At 63.1% G+C, this 16717-nt stretch overlaps 2 protein-coding genes across 2 annotated transcripts; one reads left to right on the top strand and one right to left on the bottom strand.

The window, feature by feature from the left end:
• Positions 1 to 13: 13 nt before the first annotated feature.
• On the top strand, positions 14 to 7110 carry PDAP1 (PDGFA associated protein 1). The gene is made up of 6 exons (XM_055134363.1): positions 14 to 145; positions 3309 to 3400; positions 4061 to 4168; positions 5201 to 5322; positions 6094 to 6245; positions 6621 to 7110. Exons 1-6 carry the CDS (start codon positions 133 to 135, stop codon positions 6677 to 6679), a joined length of 546 nt encoding a protein of 181 aa, XP_054990338.1. The 5' UTR covers positions 14 to 132; the 3' UTR covers positions 6680 to 7110.
• Positions 7111 to 7724: 614 nt separating this feature from the next.
• On the bottom strand, positions 7725 to 16081 carry ARPC1B (actin related protein 2/3 complex subunit 1B). Its single transcript, XM_055135796.1, has 10 exons — positions 15978 to 16081; positions 11533 to 11609; positions 11289 to 11393; positions 10630 to 10852; positions 9945 to 10052; positions 9397 to 9603; positions 9251 to 9326; positions 8614 to 8819; positions 8077 to 8167; positions 7725 to 7990 (listed from the first exon to the last, which is right to left on the bottom strand). The coding sequence occupies exons 2-10, from the start codon at positions 11594 to 11596 to the stop codon at positions 7952 to 7954; spliced, it is 1119 nt and encodes a 372-aa protein (XP_054991771.1). The 5' UTR covers positions 11597 to 11609; positions 15978 to 16081; the 3' UTR covers positions 7725 to 7951.
• Positions 16082 to 16717: the final 636 nt, after the last annotated feature.

The raw sequence follows: 16717 nt of genomic DNA, 5'->3' as shown, positions 1-16717 counted from the left end.
CGGCGGCGGCGGCAGCAGCGGCGGCGGCGGCGGCGCGCGGCGGGGCCTGGCCGGGCGGAAGAAGTCGAGCCCGAGACATTTCCGCTTCCTGTGTCAGTTCGAGGCGCCGCCGCCGCAGCCGCCGGAGCCGCGATGCCTAAAGGAGGTGAGGGGCGGGCGCGCGGGGGCTGCGGGCCTCGAGGGGCCGCCCGGGTCTGACTCTCGCTGCCCACTCAGCCCGCGGGCGGCCCGGCGGGGGCGCGGTGCGGAGGCGCCCGAGGACCCCGAGCGTGGGCCTCGACGCCCGATTGTCCCGACGGGTCTCGGCGCCCCTCCGAGGCCTCGCTCCCGGCCCGCGGGGCCGCCGGCCTTGGGCTGCGCTCCCCGGCGCGGAGCCTCTGGGCTCCCCGAGTCGCCGCGCCCCCCGACGCGGGCCGCCCCGGAGCCGGGCGGGGGCCCGGGGGATGCTCGGCGCCCGCTCCGCCGCCCCGCCCCGCCGGCCTCACCGCCGCCTCTGCACTCCGGCTTCGGTCGGGCGCTGACTGCACAGGCGGGCCGGGGCCGGCCTGGCCACCCACGTGCGCCGCAGCCCCGCGCCGCGCCGGGGACACCGTGGTCCCGGGCCGCGGCGGCCCCTAGTCGCTTCTGGGTTTCGGGGTCCAGCCGGTGCCCGCGGCAAGCGTCAGCCTGCGGCCTCCCACCACGTAGTCATGTCACTTCTCCCGCGTGCTCTCCCCCTCCCCAATTCCTGGCCGGTCACCCGGGCCGGAGACAGTCGCAGGTCAGCCCTCGAAGTGCCTGGCCCGCCCCGACCCGGAACAGATGTCACCGACAGATGCTGTCCCCGACAGATGTTCCCTTGGGTTGTCCCGTCGGGCCAGCGATAAGCCTGCAGGGCGGCCCCGCCTTCGCTTCCCAGAGCCCCCCACCCCCACCTCGCTCTCCCTTGCTCTGCCGAAGGCGGGGCCGAGGGTTAGGGTCCGCACCCCAGTTCATAGTGTTGCCCGCCAAGGCTGGAGGCAGCCCTTGAAAGGCACGGCCACCAGCATGGTTCAGATGACTCGGGGGGCTCGGCTCCGGAGGAGCTTTGTGGGCACCGAGGTTTCTTGGTTGGGTGAATTGGCTCCCCAGCAAAAGAAGTTAATGGCATAGACAAGAGAATGGGGTGGGGAGCGGGGCTTGCGCGAGAAAAGGAAACGTGACGTTGTGTTCTTGCTTTTCTAAGACATTAAGGTGTCCAGGAGCAAAGAACCGGCCCTTGTTTCCATTATGTAACGGGCATTCTGCATTCGGACAGGCATGACGCCTGGTAGAAGTTACTGTAGACAGAGTCTGGGCAGCACCACATGGCCAAGGTGGCTGGAGCCGCCAGTTGAATTGTTGGTATTGCCCAGTGGGCAAGAAGGGGTCGTGGTAGGGTTTTAATCGGTTCTGACTGTGGAAGAGAGAGTGAGTGTGTGTGTGTGTGTGTGTGTGTGTGTGTGTGTGTGTGTGTGTTTGGTATTGCCCAGTGGGCAAGAAGGGGTCGTGGTAGGGTTTTAATCGGTTCTGACTGTGGAAGAGAGAGAGAGTGAGTGAGTGAGAGTGTGTGTGTGTGTGTGTGTGTGTGTGTTTGGTATGAGAGAGTGAGTGTGTGTGTATGTGAGTGTGTGTGTGTGTGTTTGGTATTGCCCAGTGGGCAAGAAGGGGTCGTGGTAGGGTTTTAATCGGTTCTGACTGTGGAAGAGAAAGAGAGAGAGAGAGAGAGAGAGAGAGAGAGAGAGAGAGAGAGAGAGTGTGTGTGTTGGGGGGGGGGTGTCTTTTCGTTTCTGGCCATGCCCGGTGATGAGTTGCCTGTGCCTCGATCAGACCCGCCCCTCCTGCCATCTGCCCAGCCCAGGCCCGTGTGTCTCATTGGCTGTCGACCTACTTCCTCTGTTGTGATCATCACCCACGTTCAGTTTTTGTTGCTATACAGGTGCCCCCTTTGAACCTGCGTCAGCCCCTCTGGTCACCTCTGGTCTCTTCCACGCATCCCAGAGGGGCGTTGGGTTTCTCGATGACCAGCTCTCAGGCATGGGCTGAGACACCCCTGGGAGCCTGGCTAGTGATTAAAAATGGGTGGGGAGGTCCGGGGCAGCCCAATTAGGGCCACGCAGCTGCTCTCGAGGAAGTGGGGAGTCGTGCTGTGCTCTCTGGGATCCCGAGCAGCCCCAGCTGTCTAATTACAGGTTCCAGAGTTATGGGAGGTCACTTGGGCTGTGGTTCCCAGAAAAGGTGGGGCTGGACTGAGACCAGGGCCACCACAGAGTCCCCTGTAAGCGGCGGGTGCCACCCAGCTGTAAAACAGGCTGATGGCATGAGCAGGGTCACTGCTGTCCTGTCTCAAGAGCAGCCTATAAAACGATGGTCTTAGCCTTGAATTGCTGGTCACATTTGGGAAAGGAGGGCTGCCCTTGTCCAGGGCCATCCCTGGGGTGCTCCTGGGAGGGTGCAGTCAGAGCGTGTGCCTTCACCCCTGTCGTGTGTGTGTGTGTGTGTGTGTGTGTGTGTGTGTGTGTGTGTGTGTGTGTGTGTGTGTGTGTGTGTGTGTGTGTGTGTGTGTGTGTGTGTGGCCCCGCTGGGGGTTGGCTTTGTGTCCCATGAGCAGCCAGGTTTCCCCTGTGTATTTGATATTTTCTTTACTGCCACTTTGGTGAATGTGACATTTGATGATATTCCCTGGCACTGATAAAGAATTGCCTCTTGACCAAATACTACATTAGAAAAGTGACAGCCCTTGGGGCTGGAGTGATAGCACAGCAGGTAGGGCGTTTGCCTTGCATGCGGCTGACTCAGGTTCGATTCCCAGCATCCCATATGGTCCCCTGAGCAGTGCCAGGAGTAATTTCTGAGTGCATGAGCCAGGAGTAACCCCTGTGCATTGCCGGGTGTGACCCAAAAAGCAAAAAAAAAAAAAAAAAAAGTGACAGCCCTAGCTTGATACTTGGAGTGCCTTCCCATGGGAGCAGATCCGCACTGTCGGCTGGGCCTGGGCCAGCTTCGGGTCTGGGAGCTGTGCTGGGGTCCAGAAGAAGCCCCTAGGGACAAGCCCTTGAGCACGCATCTGGGCCTACTGGCCTTCCTGGGTGGGGTCGCTGTGTAGACGCCCCATTCTCCCACTTGTGTCTAACTGGGGGGCCCTGCATCCGGCACCCCAGCCCGAATCAGCCGCAGAAGGGTGAAGGGGCTTCTCGTGCCCCTTTGAACTAGGAGGTGGGTGAGGGGACAGTTGAGGTCTCTCCCACCGAATGGACCTTGGGTCTGGGGTCTGCATTCATCCTCGTCCTAACGCAGCTGTCCCCGTGCAGGGAGAAAGGGAGGCCACAAGGGCCGGGCACGGCAGTACACGAGCCCTGAGGAGATCGACGCCCAGCTGCAGGCTGAAAAGCAGAAGGCCAGGGTGAGTACCTGCCTTCCCAGGGGGTGGGGGGTCCCCAGCAGACCCCAAGACCTCTGCTCCTCTGCTCCATGACTCGGACCCTCTACCCTTCCCCAGCCCGGCCCAGTTCACAGTTCCTGCTGTGTCCATCCTCAGGAAGTGTGTCCCTAATTGGTGCCCCAGGCTGCATTTGGCTCAGGGCTGGGGGCTGGCGGCTGGGGGGGTGCAGCAGAGTGTGGTATAAGAGCTGGGCCAGGTCCTTGGGAAATGGAGGTATACGTAAGGGTTGGAGTGTGCAGCTCTTGGGGGGTTGAGGGGAGGGGCAGTACCAGCGTGTTGGGAAGCCGGCCAAGTGGACAGTCTTTGTGGACAGGGGAGGGCTCACCCACTGGTGCATGGGCCACACGCGCCCACATCAGGGGAGTTGCAGGAGCCGCTGGGGCCCAGCCTGGGGAATGTGGCTTTCATCCGGGGTGAGGGGCTGCAGAGCCGAGAGGGGGTTCCCCCAGACCCAGCGCCCCACAGAGGTGGGTGGCAGGTGCCACAAAGGTGGGAGACCTTTGTCCTGTTTCCAGGCTGTCATTACTCCGGGCCTGCAGTCTGGGGCCGGTGGGGCTGGGGTCATAGTCTTGGGTTCTGTTTTGCATTTTTGATTCTGCAGGTTGTCCATTTCTGAAACAGGAAGAAGAGGAACAAGAAGAAGGTGGAGAGGGGGCTGCAGGGGACCCCAAAAAGGAGAAAAAATCCCTAGACTCAGACGAGAGCGAGGATGAAGATGATGACTACCAGGTACCGAGGCCGGCAAGGCTGCACTGGGTTGGCTTTGTCATCGCGAGACCTGGCTGCTCAGGAAGTGGGGCCACAGGGAGGGGGCATGTGGCGTGAGCAAAGGTAGTGTGGCGTGAGCAAAGGTAGTGTGTGGTCAGTGGGTGACATTCAGGCTGCTTGTGAGAGACAGGAGGGCCCAGGCTTGGAGTGCAGGGGCTGGGTCAGGGGTAGCAGGCCAGGGCCTTGTGGCAGGCTGTGGCCTGTGGCCTCTGATGGGAAGGAGCTGGTGAAAGTGGGGGCTGGCCTCGGAGAAGCGGGAATGGCAGGACAAGAGCAGTGTCTGAGCAAGAAGCTGCTTCATGGCTCTAGGTGGGGGGACGGAGTGGCTAGAGGTGAGCCCCGCTTTGGAGAGGTCCATGGGCTGTGGTGGCAGGTTGGATGAGCAGCTGAAAAGAAGGGGTGTTGCTGTGCTGAGTGAGGATTGTGGGGGAGTGGCTCAGGTGTGGGCAGAAGGTGACCGTGGAGCTGGGGGGTGGGGTATCCAGAGCCCTGACCTCAGATGGGTTGTCCTTTGGATGCCATCTCCATGGCCCCTTGAAAAGCAGTACAAGGTTTGAGCGGGCTGGAGGCGTTGCTGGACCCGCAGTGTGCACCCCACGTTCTGGGCCCTGCCCGCACTCCTTCCTCTGCTCAGAGGGATGGCGCAGGGTCCCGGCCAGACCACCAGGACCCCATTCACCGGTAGCGGGTAGAGCGCCGTGGGGACCCGGCCTGGCTGCGGAGGTCGCCTTGTCCCCACGGAACCCTGACTTCCAAGGCGAGGAGAGGCTGGCGTAGAGCCAGTGACAGGGTCGGGGGTCACGGGGGGTGCTTGGCCTATGACCCCGCTGTCACCTGATGTGGCTGTCCTGACTGGACCCGAGCCACATAGTTGCCCTCACAGCCAGGTGAGAGCAGGAGTCTGGTGGGGAGCTGGGCGGGGTGCGGGGCGCTGGGCGGGGTGCGGGGCGCTCAGCCCCTGGTGCAACAGCTGCTCTGCCCCTCTTGCCTCAGCAAAAGCGCAAAGGCGTGGAGGGACTCATCGACATCGAGAACCCCAACCGGGTGGCGCAGACAACCAAAAAAGTCACACAGCTGGACCTGGACGGGCCCAAGGAGCTCTCGAGGAGAGAACGGTAAGCGATGCGGGCCTGAGGAGGCGGGCGCAGGGCCAGGCTGATCTCCGTTCGCCCCGCATACGCTCTGCAGAAGCTCCTCCAAAGGAAAGAAAACCAAACACCAATATTTTTCCTCAGCAAAAGCTCCCAGAGAGAGGCTGGGGCGATAGGAGATGGGACAGTGGGCAAGGCGCTTGCCTTGCACATGGTCAGCCCGGGTTCCATCACTGGCACCATGTATGACCCCCGAGCCCTGCCAGGGTCTGCCAGAAGCTAACCAAGAAACCCAAGAGAAAATAGAGCCACAGCCTCGAGCCTGAGCATTGCAGTAAAGTTGGGGATTCGGTGTCGTCCTCCTGTCCCTGGCAGAGCAGCCCCCAGAGAGGGCTCCTCTCTGCACTGAGCCGGCCGGTGGGCGCTGCCCCTTCTCTGTCCTTGCCACACAGGGCGGGGGTTTATCCTGCGCCAGCCAGTCAGCCCCGGGCAGTGAGTTCTGCCACCCCCTCGGAACCGGCTCCTCTAGACCCTGATGTTGGGGGACCGTGAGCTCCCAACCCCTCAGACCTGCCGGCTGGTGGCAGACACTCAGTCCCTCCCTGTGTCCAGCTCTGCCCCATCCCAGTGTAGGGTGGGATCCTGGCTTCTAGGGGGCTGCACTCTTCGGTCTGGGGTACCCTGGCCGCTTGGCCCCTCCATTCTCCACTCTGGGCCCAGGCCGGAGTGTGACGCCTCCGTTCTGGCTCAGCTGACTGGCCAAATGGCCCTTGTGCTGCCATTTCATCCAAACAGAGAAGAGATCGAGAAGCAGAAAGCAAAAGAGCGTTACATGAAGATGCATCTAGCGGGGAAGACGGAGCAAGCCAAGGCCGACTTGGCCCGCCTGGCCATCATCCGGAAGCAGCGGGAAGAGGCAGCCCGGAAGAAGGAGGAGGAGAGGAAAGGTGGGCGCCTGGCCTGTGTCCTGGGGGGACATCGAGTGTGACTCAGAGGAAGCCCAGCTCGACTGTGCCCAGAGCGCTGCCCTGACAGGCCCCAGGGCTGGTGCCAGCCGGGGGGGGGCTGTGGCTGTCCCTTCCCTCCCTGGGGCTCACTGTGTGTGTGTGTGTGTGTGCGTGCGTGCGTGCGTGTGTGTGTGTGTGTGTGTGTGTGCGCGAGAGCGCGCCAGGCCTCGGGAACGGAGCATCACTGGGGCTCTGCCTGGAGAGTGTGGGGAAGGAGGGGCGGCCTCCCAGCAGGCTGGGTGTGGCTATAGACTACCAGCTCTGTGCATGCCCCGTGTGGCACCAGGTCTGACCCTGCCCTCTTTCCGCCTGCAGCAAAAGATGATGCGACTTTGTCCGGAAAGCGGATGCAGTCTCTGTCCCTGAGCAAGTAGCCTGGCCCGGAGGAGATGGAGCCGCCGCCCTGTGCCCGGCGCCCCGCAGCAGCCCCTCTCTGCCGGAAGCCCCCCTCAATCTGGGGTCTCCTCTCCATCTTGGCACAGAAATCATTGGGGGGCTCGAGGGGGGTTGGGGGAGGGCGGCTTCGATGTCCGGGACAGATGTGGAGGACAGCATTTCCTGAGTGACGCGCGGTTGATCTCGCTGTTCTTGGAATCGGCCCTGGGAGCGGGCGGGGCTCCCGTGGATGGGCTGCGGCGAAGGGCCTGGGCGTGCACTCGGGGGCTGGCGCCTGGGAGCCCGCGCCCTGACCGCGGCCAGGCCCGCTGAACCCGGCCAGCGCCCACTTCAGAAGCCCCCGGCCCAGCAGGCTCCACGAATCCAACGTGTATATTTGGCAGATTAAAGTCCACATTATCATACTGGATTTGGTGGCGCGTCTGTGGGCCTGGCCCCTGCTCTTCTTGCCCACCCTGTGGGGTCCTGCGTGGCCAGCGTTGTTGTCCTGCCCCTCTGCACCCCTCAGCACCCACACGCAGAGTCTTGTCCCCAGTGCCCCTACACACCTGCTGTGCCCTTGAGGGGGAGGCGGGAGGCCTGTGAATGCAGTGGCTGATGGGCCAGCATGCAGGTCCCAGACACCCTGAGTGCTTTTCAGGGTGCCCCTGCAGAGGGCACGAAGCCAGACCTGTTCAGATTCTGAAGCTTCCGGGCCAGCAAGCCAAAACAACAGGGTGCTGTGTGTAAGCTGGGCGGGGCAAGTGGGAGCCCCAGAAGGGCCCTCTGTGGGCCCTTCACACCCAGGAGCAGTCCCGGGGCTGGCCTGCAGGGAGCGGGCTCCCAGCTGGGAGGCTGTTGGGTTTGAGGGGCTCAGCAGCTAAGGGATGGAGTGAATACCCAGCAGGTTTGAGACCCCTAGTTTGATCCTAGCACCTTATCTCCCGGGTCCGGCTGTCAGTGGGGCTGTGCGTTGCCCCCTCCCCGGGATCTGTTTCACGGGTGTGCCCTAAGCACAGACAATGCCTGGTGCACAGTGGGCGTGAGCATACGTTTATTGTCTCCGTATTTGAAGCGGTTGGTGACCAGCACGCGCTTGGGAACAGTTTGTGGTAGGTAAAGCGTTTCCCGGGTAAAAGGCACATTCCTTGGCTAGGGCAGCAAAGCTTCCCGCCCTCCCCCTCCTGCCCACAGCCCCAAATCCTAGTTTGGGGACCTCAGCAAAGCAGCCTCAGCCCAGGGCCCCGGCTGCGGGGCTCACAGGGTCACACTTATTTGATCTTCAGGTCCTTCAAGGCAGATTCCAGGCTCTGGAAGGGGAGAGCAGAGTGACAGCAGGTGTGACCCCAGCCCGCCAGGGGCGCCCACGCAGGAAGGTGGGGGGAGGGGTGCTTACCTTCACATCCCAGATGCTCATGCCACCGTCCATGCCCGTGGTGCAGAACTGGGAGCATTTGGCCTTGCCCCCACTAAGCACCGAGATCTGACTGCAGAGAAGAGGGGCCTTTCAGGTCCTGGCTGGTACCCCCTCCCTGTCTTCCAAGGGGACCCCCCCAAGACTTAAGTTTAGAAATGCCAAGTTCTGGGGCTGGAGAGATAGCACAGTGGATAGGGCATTTGCCTTGCAGCGACCGACCCGGGTTCGATTCCTAGCATCCCGTATGGTCCCCTGAGCACCGCCATAAGTAACCCCTGTGCATTGCCAGATGTGACCCAAAAAGCAAGAAAAAACAAAAATGCCAAGGTCCATCATGAACCACATGACCAAAAAGGGGCGGTCAGCCTGGCTAGATGGATTCGTTGGCCAGTTCATCCCTGTGATCGGAAGTGCTGGCAGTTTAAGGTCTCCTGTCCAAGACTGGGACCCGCAGGTTCCACCCCTCACTGGACTGCACTCCCAGACCCCCCAGTGCCCTCAGCACGCGGCCCTCACCTAACGCTGTTCTTGTGCAGGGAGTCAAGGCCTGAGCTGCTTCCTGCGCCGCCCTCCGAGCTCGCCTTCTTGTCCAGGTTCTGGAAGCGCTCCCGGGCCGTCAAGCCGCGCTGTGAGCTTTGTTTGGGCACATCCAGTCGCCCCCCGAAGCTCAGCACCCCGGAGGTGCTGTCATAGGTGAACAACACCGGGAAACAGTCGTGGCCCTGCAGCAAGCGGGGCAGAAGGGAACCTTACCCCAAGGCCATCAAACGGCCTGGTTTGAGGAAGAACGTCGAGGGGTGTCTCTGTCCCCCCCTCCCCGCCCCTGAGTTCGGGGGGCTTCTGTCCTATCCAGCCCTTGTACTTCCTCTGGGAGACCCAAAATCTGGTACTCCAGGTCTGATTCCTCCCTGGGGCCCTTTGGGGTCTGCAGAGACTGGAGAGGGGGTAGACAGCCCAGGGCTACGCATTCCATGGGGTTGGCTCTGCACAGTGAAACACTAGCAGGCCCGAGGCAACGCGCTGAGCTGGCCCCTGACACCCACCGGCGCAGGAAGTGAAGAAGGGCCAGTCCAGCTGGGAATGCTTCGGAGACCGCCACATAGCCCGACCTGGCCTGCCCTCCCTGCCTGGACCACAGCCCCCCGTCGCTCACCGCTGCCACCAAACTGTTCTCCGTGATGAAAGTGACGGCCAGCAGTGGCAGCGTCTCTGAGGCCAGGGTGGCGACGCTGTGGGGGGAGAGAGGTCACCAGCCCAGCCTCCTGCACGCCCACCCCACCCGCCCGGGCTGGCACTCACGCCATCTTCTTCTCAGCATCAGCCAGGCATACGGTGCTGTCGTGGCTGACCCAGGCCACACGGCCACCGCTGGCCGAGAAGCACACGCCGTGCACCCAGCCGCAGCTGCTGCTGGACTCGAACATCAGCTCCCCGAAAGGCATCTTGGAGCCCCAGGGGGTGGGCGCTGGCCGCTCCTCCACCTCCTTGATGTAGGCCGAGAAGATCCTGCCGCGGGGGTAAGAGCAGAGAGATGCGTGACGTGAGCGTGGGGTGGGAGTCCCCGAGACAGGGTCCCCGGCTCAGAGACCTCAGTTGTCGGGGTGTCTGGAGTGTCTCAGCCAGCTCAAGCACGCGAGCCTTTGTACGGAAAGCTCATCCCTTGTCCAGACAGATGGACAGCAGGCAGGCTCTGGGTTCTGGTGCAGTAGCCGAGGGCCCAGGCGGGGCCTCCAGAGACAGCACATGGGGCCCCAGTGACCCACCTCCGGGCAAACCTCGTGATCCCCACTGGCCAGCCCCACCAGGAGGAGTGCAGGGGCCGGGGTCTCCAGGGGCCCAGCTCTCACCGGCACTTGAAGTCGCAGGAGCCAGCGGCCAGGAGCACGTTGTTGGGGTGCCAGTCCAGGCTGAGCACGGTGGAGCGGATGGGCTTCTTGATGTGCTTGCACACCCACCTGAGTGCAGGATAGCCGGTGAGGACGGGGCACCCCCGCCTTTGGCTGCTCCATGCCCTCCACCTCCTCACTGGGTCCCTCCAGTCTCCAGCCCTTCACAAGCCCTTGTGGTTTGTATGGGGGGGCGCCCCCTGGTGGGGCAGGGTCAGCTGTCCACGAGGCAGGCACCTTCTCCCTTTGCTCTCTGAACCCCTAAGAGTTCTTTCAGTCTCTGAACGAGGAGTTGGGGTTGGGGGGCGGGGGGTTAGGCCACATCCCATGGTGCTCAGAGGCTATTCCTGGCCCTGTACGAGTGGCCCCCTGGGGGGATTCGAACCTGGCCTTCAGTCAGGCTTCTTTCGGGCATTAAGCTGGGGCCCAGGGGAGAGGTGGGGGGCTGCTTACAGGTTCAGGGGTCTGTGGGGACTGTGGAGGGGGACAGGCACCAATGCCAGTGTGCAGGACTGCGGGGGGCCCTTGTCCCCCCTCACCTATGGGTACTTAGGACATATCTCCTGGGGTCATGCAGGGCCCGACACCCTACCCAGTGCTTTCTGGAATATTCTAGTCCTACCCCCGCCCCCTGCCAGGCACCCACCAATCATTCTCCTGCTCGAAATAGCAGATGGAGATGACCCGGGAGCCGCTGCCCACAGCAAACTTGTTCTCCTGGGGGGCCCAGCGCACGCAGCGCGCAGCGCGGTTGATGCGCAGGATGACGAGCGTGGGTTTCCACACGCGGCCCTTGAGTGTCCACACGTAGGCATTGCGGTCGGTGCCACAGGTCACAATGCGGTTGCTCTCAGGGGCCCAGTCAATGCCTGTGCAGTGGGGGACGCTAGGCTGAAGCCCCCTGAGTGGAGGGACTCAGTGGTCACAGTCAGAAATAAAAGCTGCATTGTACAGCGAGAGTCTTCAGGGGGCTGGTGTGGGGGACAGTAGGTCTGGGATTGCTGCTCGAGCTGACCGGGTGTTAGCGCTCCCCCAGCAATCGCTGCACACGTGAAGGGGCAGAGCCAAGAGACAGTGAAGAACAGGTTCTTGGGGCTGCTGAGCTGCTGGATCAAGCCTCTCCTGAAGCCCCCAAGTCTGAGTTTTTAGTGACTTGATGCGACACATTCCTTTAGGACTGGCCTTGATCAGCCCAAACGAGGGTCGTGTCTCCTGCCAGTCCATTCCCAGAGCCAGATCCAGCAAGTGGGGCGAAGGGTCCCAGCCAGTTCCGCCCCCTCCCGCCACTCCCAGCAGGTGACCCACCTGTCACCTGCCCATTGTGCTCCTTGAGTTCGTGCACCTTGGTCCACTTGGCCCCGCTCTTCTCGTAGATGTGCACCTCGTGGTTGTTGGGGCAGATGGCGATCTCTGAGGGGAGAGGGTGGGGCGGGATTGGGGGGCAGGTGGGTGCCCCCTGGACACCGTCTGGCCTCCTGTTTCTGAAGGGTCCCCTGAGACACCCCAACCCAGGGGCAGCTGGCCTGAGCCCAGGGCGATAGGCACTCACGGCTCCGGTCCTTGTTCCAGGCATGGCAGCTGATGGGCTCCACCAGGAAGCTGTGGTAGGCCATGGTCACGTGGTTCCTGTGGCCAGCGTGGGAGGGACCCACAGTCAGCCCTGAGCTGGGGCCGCCCTCCTGGGCCTCAGTGTCCCTCTTCACCTCACTGGATGCCACGAAGGCTCCAGGAAACAGACCCGGGTGGGGTGTGCTCATCCGCCCTTTGACCCTGGTGCCCGTCCTCACAGAGGAGCCCCAGAAAGCCCCTGTCACCCCAGGGCACCTGTGTGCCAGTCCTCGCTGCTCCTGAGGGGCCCAGGGCACTGCACAGCCAGGCTGCCTCCACACACCCTAGGAACGGGGAGCCTGGCGCCAGAGCACAGCGGGGAGGACACTTGCCCCGCACGCAGCTGACCTGGGTTTGATTCCTGGCATCCCACTGGGTCCCCGAGACCACAAAGACTGAGCCCTGAGCACTGCTGGGTGTGGCCCAAAAAAAAACCCCAGGGGCTGAAGCAATAGCACCGAGGGGAGGGTGTTTGCCTTGCACATGGCTGACCCGGGTTCAATTCCCAGCATCCAATAGGGTCCCCCGAGCAACCAAGGAGTGATTCCTGAGTGCAGAGCCAGGAGTAACCCCTCAGCATCGCTGGGTGTGACCCAAAAAGCAAAAACAAAAAAAAACAACCAACAACAAAAAAACAGAAAACAAAATAAAATCCCTCCGAGGGCTCAGCCCCCATCAAGACCCACACCCAGGAGGCTCAGCTGCCCAGAGGCTGTTCCAGGCTTCGTGCTCAGTCACCCCTGCCAGTGCCCTGCCCCTCTGGGCCGCCTGTCTGCCCCCTTTCTCACGTCCTCTCTGAACCTACGTTCATGTCTTTAAAATGGGAACAAGGGCCGGCCGGTAGGACACAGCTGACCCAGGCTCCATCCTCGGCATTCCATAGGGTCCCCCAGGCCCCGCCAGGAGTGGCCCCGAGCACTATGAGCCTTGAGGTCATTGCCCGGGGGAGAGTGAGGCACAGGCTGGCCTCAGGAAGGCTGATCTGTGCAGTCTCTGGAGTCATGGTCTGCACAGAGGACACCTCCAGTTCCGCAGAGGGGCCCTGTGTGCCCTCTGGGCAGAGTTGCACTGGGTGAAGGCCAGGGGGGTACCTCACTCCCAGTATGGCCTCCTGCCACCCACGGGCCCTACTTTTATTTGCAGCCATCCCCACATGGCACAGGGCAAACACACACACACACACACATACACACCTACCTACTCACACTCCTACTCACACACAAACATAGCTGCTCTCACACATCTATTCGCACACACATACTCACACACACGGACTCACATTACACACATACACGCACACACTCACGCACATGCACTTGCACACTCAGCCCAGGCGACACACTGAGGCCTCCCCACCCTCCATTCCCGAGGCCTGGAAGACCCCGGAAGTGGCCTGCTGGGGACTCCCCATCGCTGTCCATATCGGAGAATCAGGGGGTCTGACAAAGTGAGTCCAACCTCTTGCCGGCATATTCCAACCTTCTTTTTTGGGGTCACTCCTCCTGGCTGGCACATAGGGTTTTGTGGGGGCAGTTGCTGGGGATCAAGCACATACTGAGCCTCAGCCCCCGCCCTCAGCCCCACTTCTATACCCAGCCAGGTCCTGGTCAGCCGAGTCAAGGGTTTCTGTGTCACTGGGAGCCCAAAGTGCTCAGGGACTGAGGAAGACTGTGGCCCTGGGCAAGGGGGTGGCCCACACTCTGGGCAGAGCCAGAAGCAACCCTGGGAAAGAACAGCCTTCTCCCCCTTCTAGCAACTTCCAGAACAGAGCTGGAGGGCGGTAGGCCCCACCCTCTTCCCTCACCCTCACCTCCCACTCTCCCTCACCCCTACTCTCTCACCCCCTCTCTCCCTCACCCTTACTCTCTCACCCCCCTCTCTCACCCCTACTCTCTCAACCACCCTCCTCACCTCCTCCCTCCCTCACTTCCTCCCTCACCCCCTCTCCCTCAGCCCTTCTCTCACCCCCACCCTCCCTCACTTCCTCCCTCACCCCCACCAAAGGAGGAAGTGAGTCACAGCCCCCTCCCCCCAGGTTTCTCCAGGGCTCCCGCTCCTGCAGCCAGGGAATGGGGAAGTGATTCCTGCTGTCAGTGACCCTGCCAGGTAAACCACCTCAGTGAGCGGGGGCGGGGGCACTCCAGGAGAAAAAAGCAAGCGGGGAGCACTAGCAGCCCATGGCCTTGTCCCGGGGGCTGGGGCCCTCAGCCCACAAACAGTAAGGTGGGAAAGCATGAACCAAGGCTCCCCCCAATACACAGTTCCCTGGGAGTCACACAGTGCTCAGGGTGGGGATCAGAGGGGTGGGGGTGACGGGTCCAAGCCAGAGGGTGGTTTATATGCAGGGTACCAGAGACCACACGCTGGGTAGAGGGGACACAGCCTGGGTCTAAGTGTGAGAGATTCTGCCTCCCTCTGCTTCACCATGTTCACCCTGGGGGTCCCCACAGCCCCAGCAGGACCCAGCAAAGCCTAGCCCCCAGGGTGGGCATGGCCACTCGTCCAGCAGTGCTGGGTTCAGATGGGTGTTTCCCCACCAGTCAACGGCACCTGGTGTCCCCGACATGTGTCTTATTTATTTTTTTCTTTTTGGGTCACACCCGGCGAGGCACAGGGGTTACTCCTGGCTCTGCACTCAGGAATCACTCCTGGCGGTGCTCAGGGGACCTTATGGGATGCTGGGAATTGAACCCGAGTCGGCCGCGTGCAAGGCAAACGCCCTACCCGCTGTGATATTGCTCCAGCCCCCCCCCCCCCATATGTGTCTTAGAAGAGGCCCCAGGAAGCTCCTGCAGCCCGCGGTGTGGGAACCCGGTCTGGGCTGCGTTTGTGGGGCGCAGTGCTCAGGGAAGTCCCCCCGCCCCCACAGTGCAGCTCGGGGGAGCTGCCCACGAGCCGTTTCACACCAGCACTAAGCGGTTACTCAACTTCCTGTTGGGGGAGCCAACCTCCGCCCAGCCAAGGCGAGAAACCCGCGTGCAGAGCCCCAGGGGCACCCACTCGCGGACCCACCCAGCTTCTGCTGGCCCAGCGCTCAGAGGCCTCCCTGGCGTGGGCGCTGGCGGACACTGTCAGCCGCTAGGTAGGGCAGGGCGGCTGAGGCCGGGGACAGGAACTGGAAAGGTTCAGTCTGTCTCTGGACGCTGCCATCAGGCTAAGAAACTAACTTTCTTTCTTTCTTTTTTAAGCAAACAGGCTCATAATAACCCTTTTTATAGTGGAGACGGGCGGAGAGACCCAGAACGCACAAACAGCCAAGGAGGCAGTGCTGAGGGCACACCCGCAGGGCCCTCAGGGGCCATCTGGGCCACCCCCAACACCAGCCCCCCACCCCACCCCGTGGTCCAAGAGGATCTTTTTCAACTTCGATGCTGTGCCAGAGACGAAGGTTTCCGCGGGGCACACTCAGCTCCCAACCCTGGATGCACACGGGCGGGCCCCAGGACAGTGAAAAGACAGTGACAGCACTTAAGACTGGGGGGGGAAGGGGGGCAGCGGGCCAAGGGCCTCGCCCCCTCCACACGGGGCCTCCAGGCCGCCCCAGGACGGAGAATTGATGGGTGAAGGGCGATGCTCTTGGGCCCCCCAAACCTCAAAAGCTCCTCGCGCTGGGGATGCGGAGGGCTGGACGGGACAGAGGGGACAGGAGCAGAGACCAGCGCCGCGGGCTGCTCTGCCACTATCGGGCTCAGGATCGCCGTCCGGGTCCGGGCTCGGCCTGCCCTGCGGGCGGCGCTGACCCCACTGGCCTCATCACTCCCCCGGACCTGCCCGGGCCAGCCCGGGGTGGAGGGGGTGGAGGGGAGGGGGCGGCCAGGACTGGGAGCAGGGGGGCCAGGGAGGGACGTAGGGGTACCCGGGAGGGGATCAGGGGGGCCGGGGAGGGAATTAGGGGGGCCGGGAGGGGTGGCCGGAGGGGGGCGCAGGGGGGCCGGGAGGGGGCAAGGGCGGGGCGGGGGCGCCAGCTCATTTCCCGGCGGAGCAACCCGGAAGGCTGGAGGAGGGAGGGGAAGTGACAGGGCGTGGGGCCCTCCCGGCCCCAAATAACGGGGGACCCCGAGCTGGGCAGAGTGCAGGGGACGGCCGGGGCCGAGGGCGGGGCGGGGCGCCCGCGGAGGGCTGGGGACGCGCGGGCTGACCCCGGTCCCTCGCCCCGGGGCGGCGCCCACCCTCGGGAACCCCGCGTTTCATTTCCGAAAGTCCAGCCCGCGCCCCCTCGTTTCCCGGCGGAACCCCCGCAGACGCACGGACTGCACGCGCCCCTCCCCGCGCCCCCCTGCCTCCACACGCCCCCAGCCCGCGCCCCTCTCACCTTCTCACCCCTCTCCGGCCCCTCACCCCGGCCGGCCCCGCCCTGGCCCCCCAGCTCCGGGCAGCCCCCCTCACCTCGGGGTGCCCCGGCCGCGGACTCTGGGCAGTCGACGCGCCGACCCGGCTCTGGGCCCCGCGCCGCCCGCAGCCACTTCCTCGTGGGCGGGGGCGGGGCCTGGCGGGCGGGGGCGGGGCCTGGCGGGCGGGGCGGGACCCTGGGCTCCCCATGGGGCTGTCAGGGTGTTGGCACGTCCAAATTGTGAATCGCTGGGAGGGAGCCCAGAAATCGCCCACGACGCCCCTCGCGCCCAGGTGGTCGGAAAACGGAGTCCCAGGAGAGGAGGCGACCTGGGCAGCAGCTGGTGGAGCAGAGACATCCGTGACATTCGTCCTCCACTGAGCCGGTGGTGGTAGTGATGGGGGTCAGCAGGCCCTGGACCCTATTCGCTGTGTTCCCACTGCAGAACTGGGGTACTGGACCCGCAACAGGGCTGCCCCCGAGTGTCTCGGCACCCTTACCCCCAGTCCCTTTCACTTCTTTAGGTAGTTTCGGTCCTGGGGTCTTTGCCCATCGGTGGAGATGTGACCTATGGACGGGTGGGTAGAACCCCAGGGGGCTCCATGGGGTATAGTCTGGGGGCCTGGATGCCCCACCCTGCAGTCATGTGGTGGTCAACTCCCTCCATTAGTGGCCAGCACTGGGCAAGCGCCACCTCCAATTACAGAATTCTCCCCTCCAGGTGGCCAAAAGTAGGGAGCACTGGACCCCCAACACAGTGCTCAGCTATCATCTGTAGTCACCTGGGAGCTTTCCT

This window comes from Sorex araneus, chromosome 4, assembly GCF_027595985.1.
Source record: "Sorex araneus isolate mSorAra2 chromosome 4, mSorAra2.pri, whole genome shotgun sequence".
Taxonomy (NCBI): Eukaryota; Metazoa; Chordata; class Mammalia; order Eulipotyphla; family Soricidae; genus Sorex; species Sorex araneus.
This window is presented reverse-complemented; position numbering and strand designations above follow the sequence as displayed.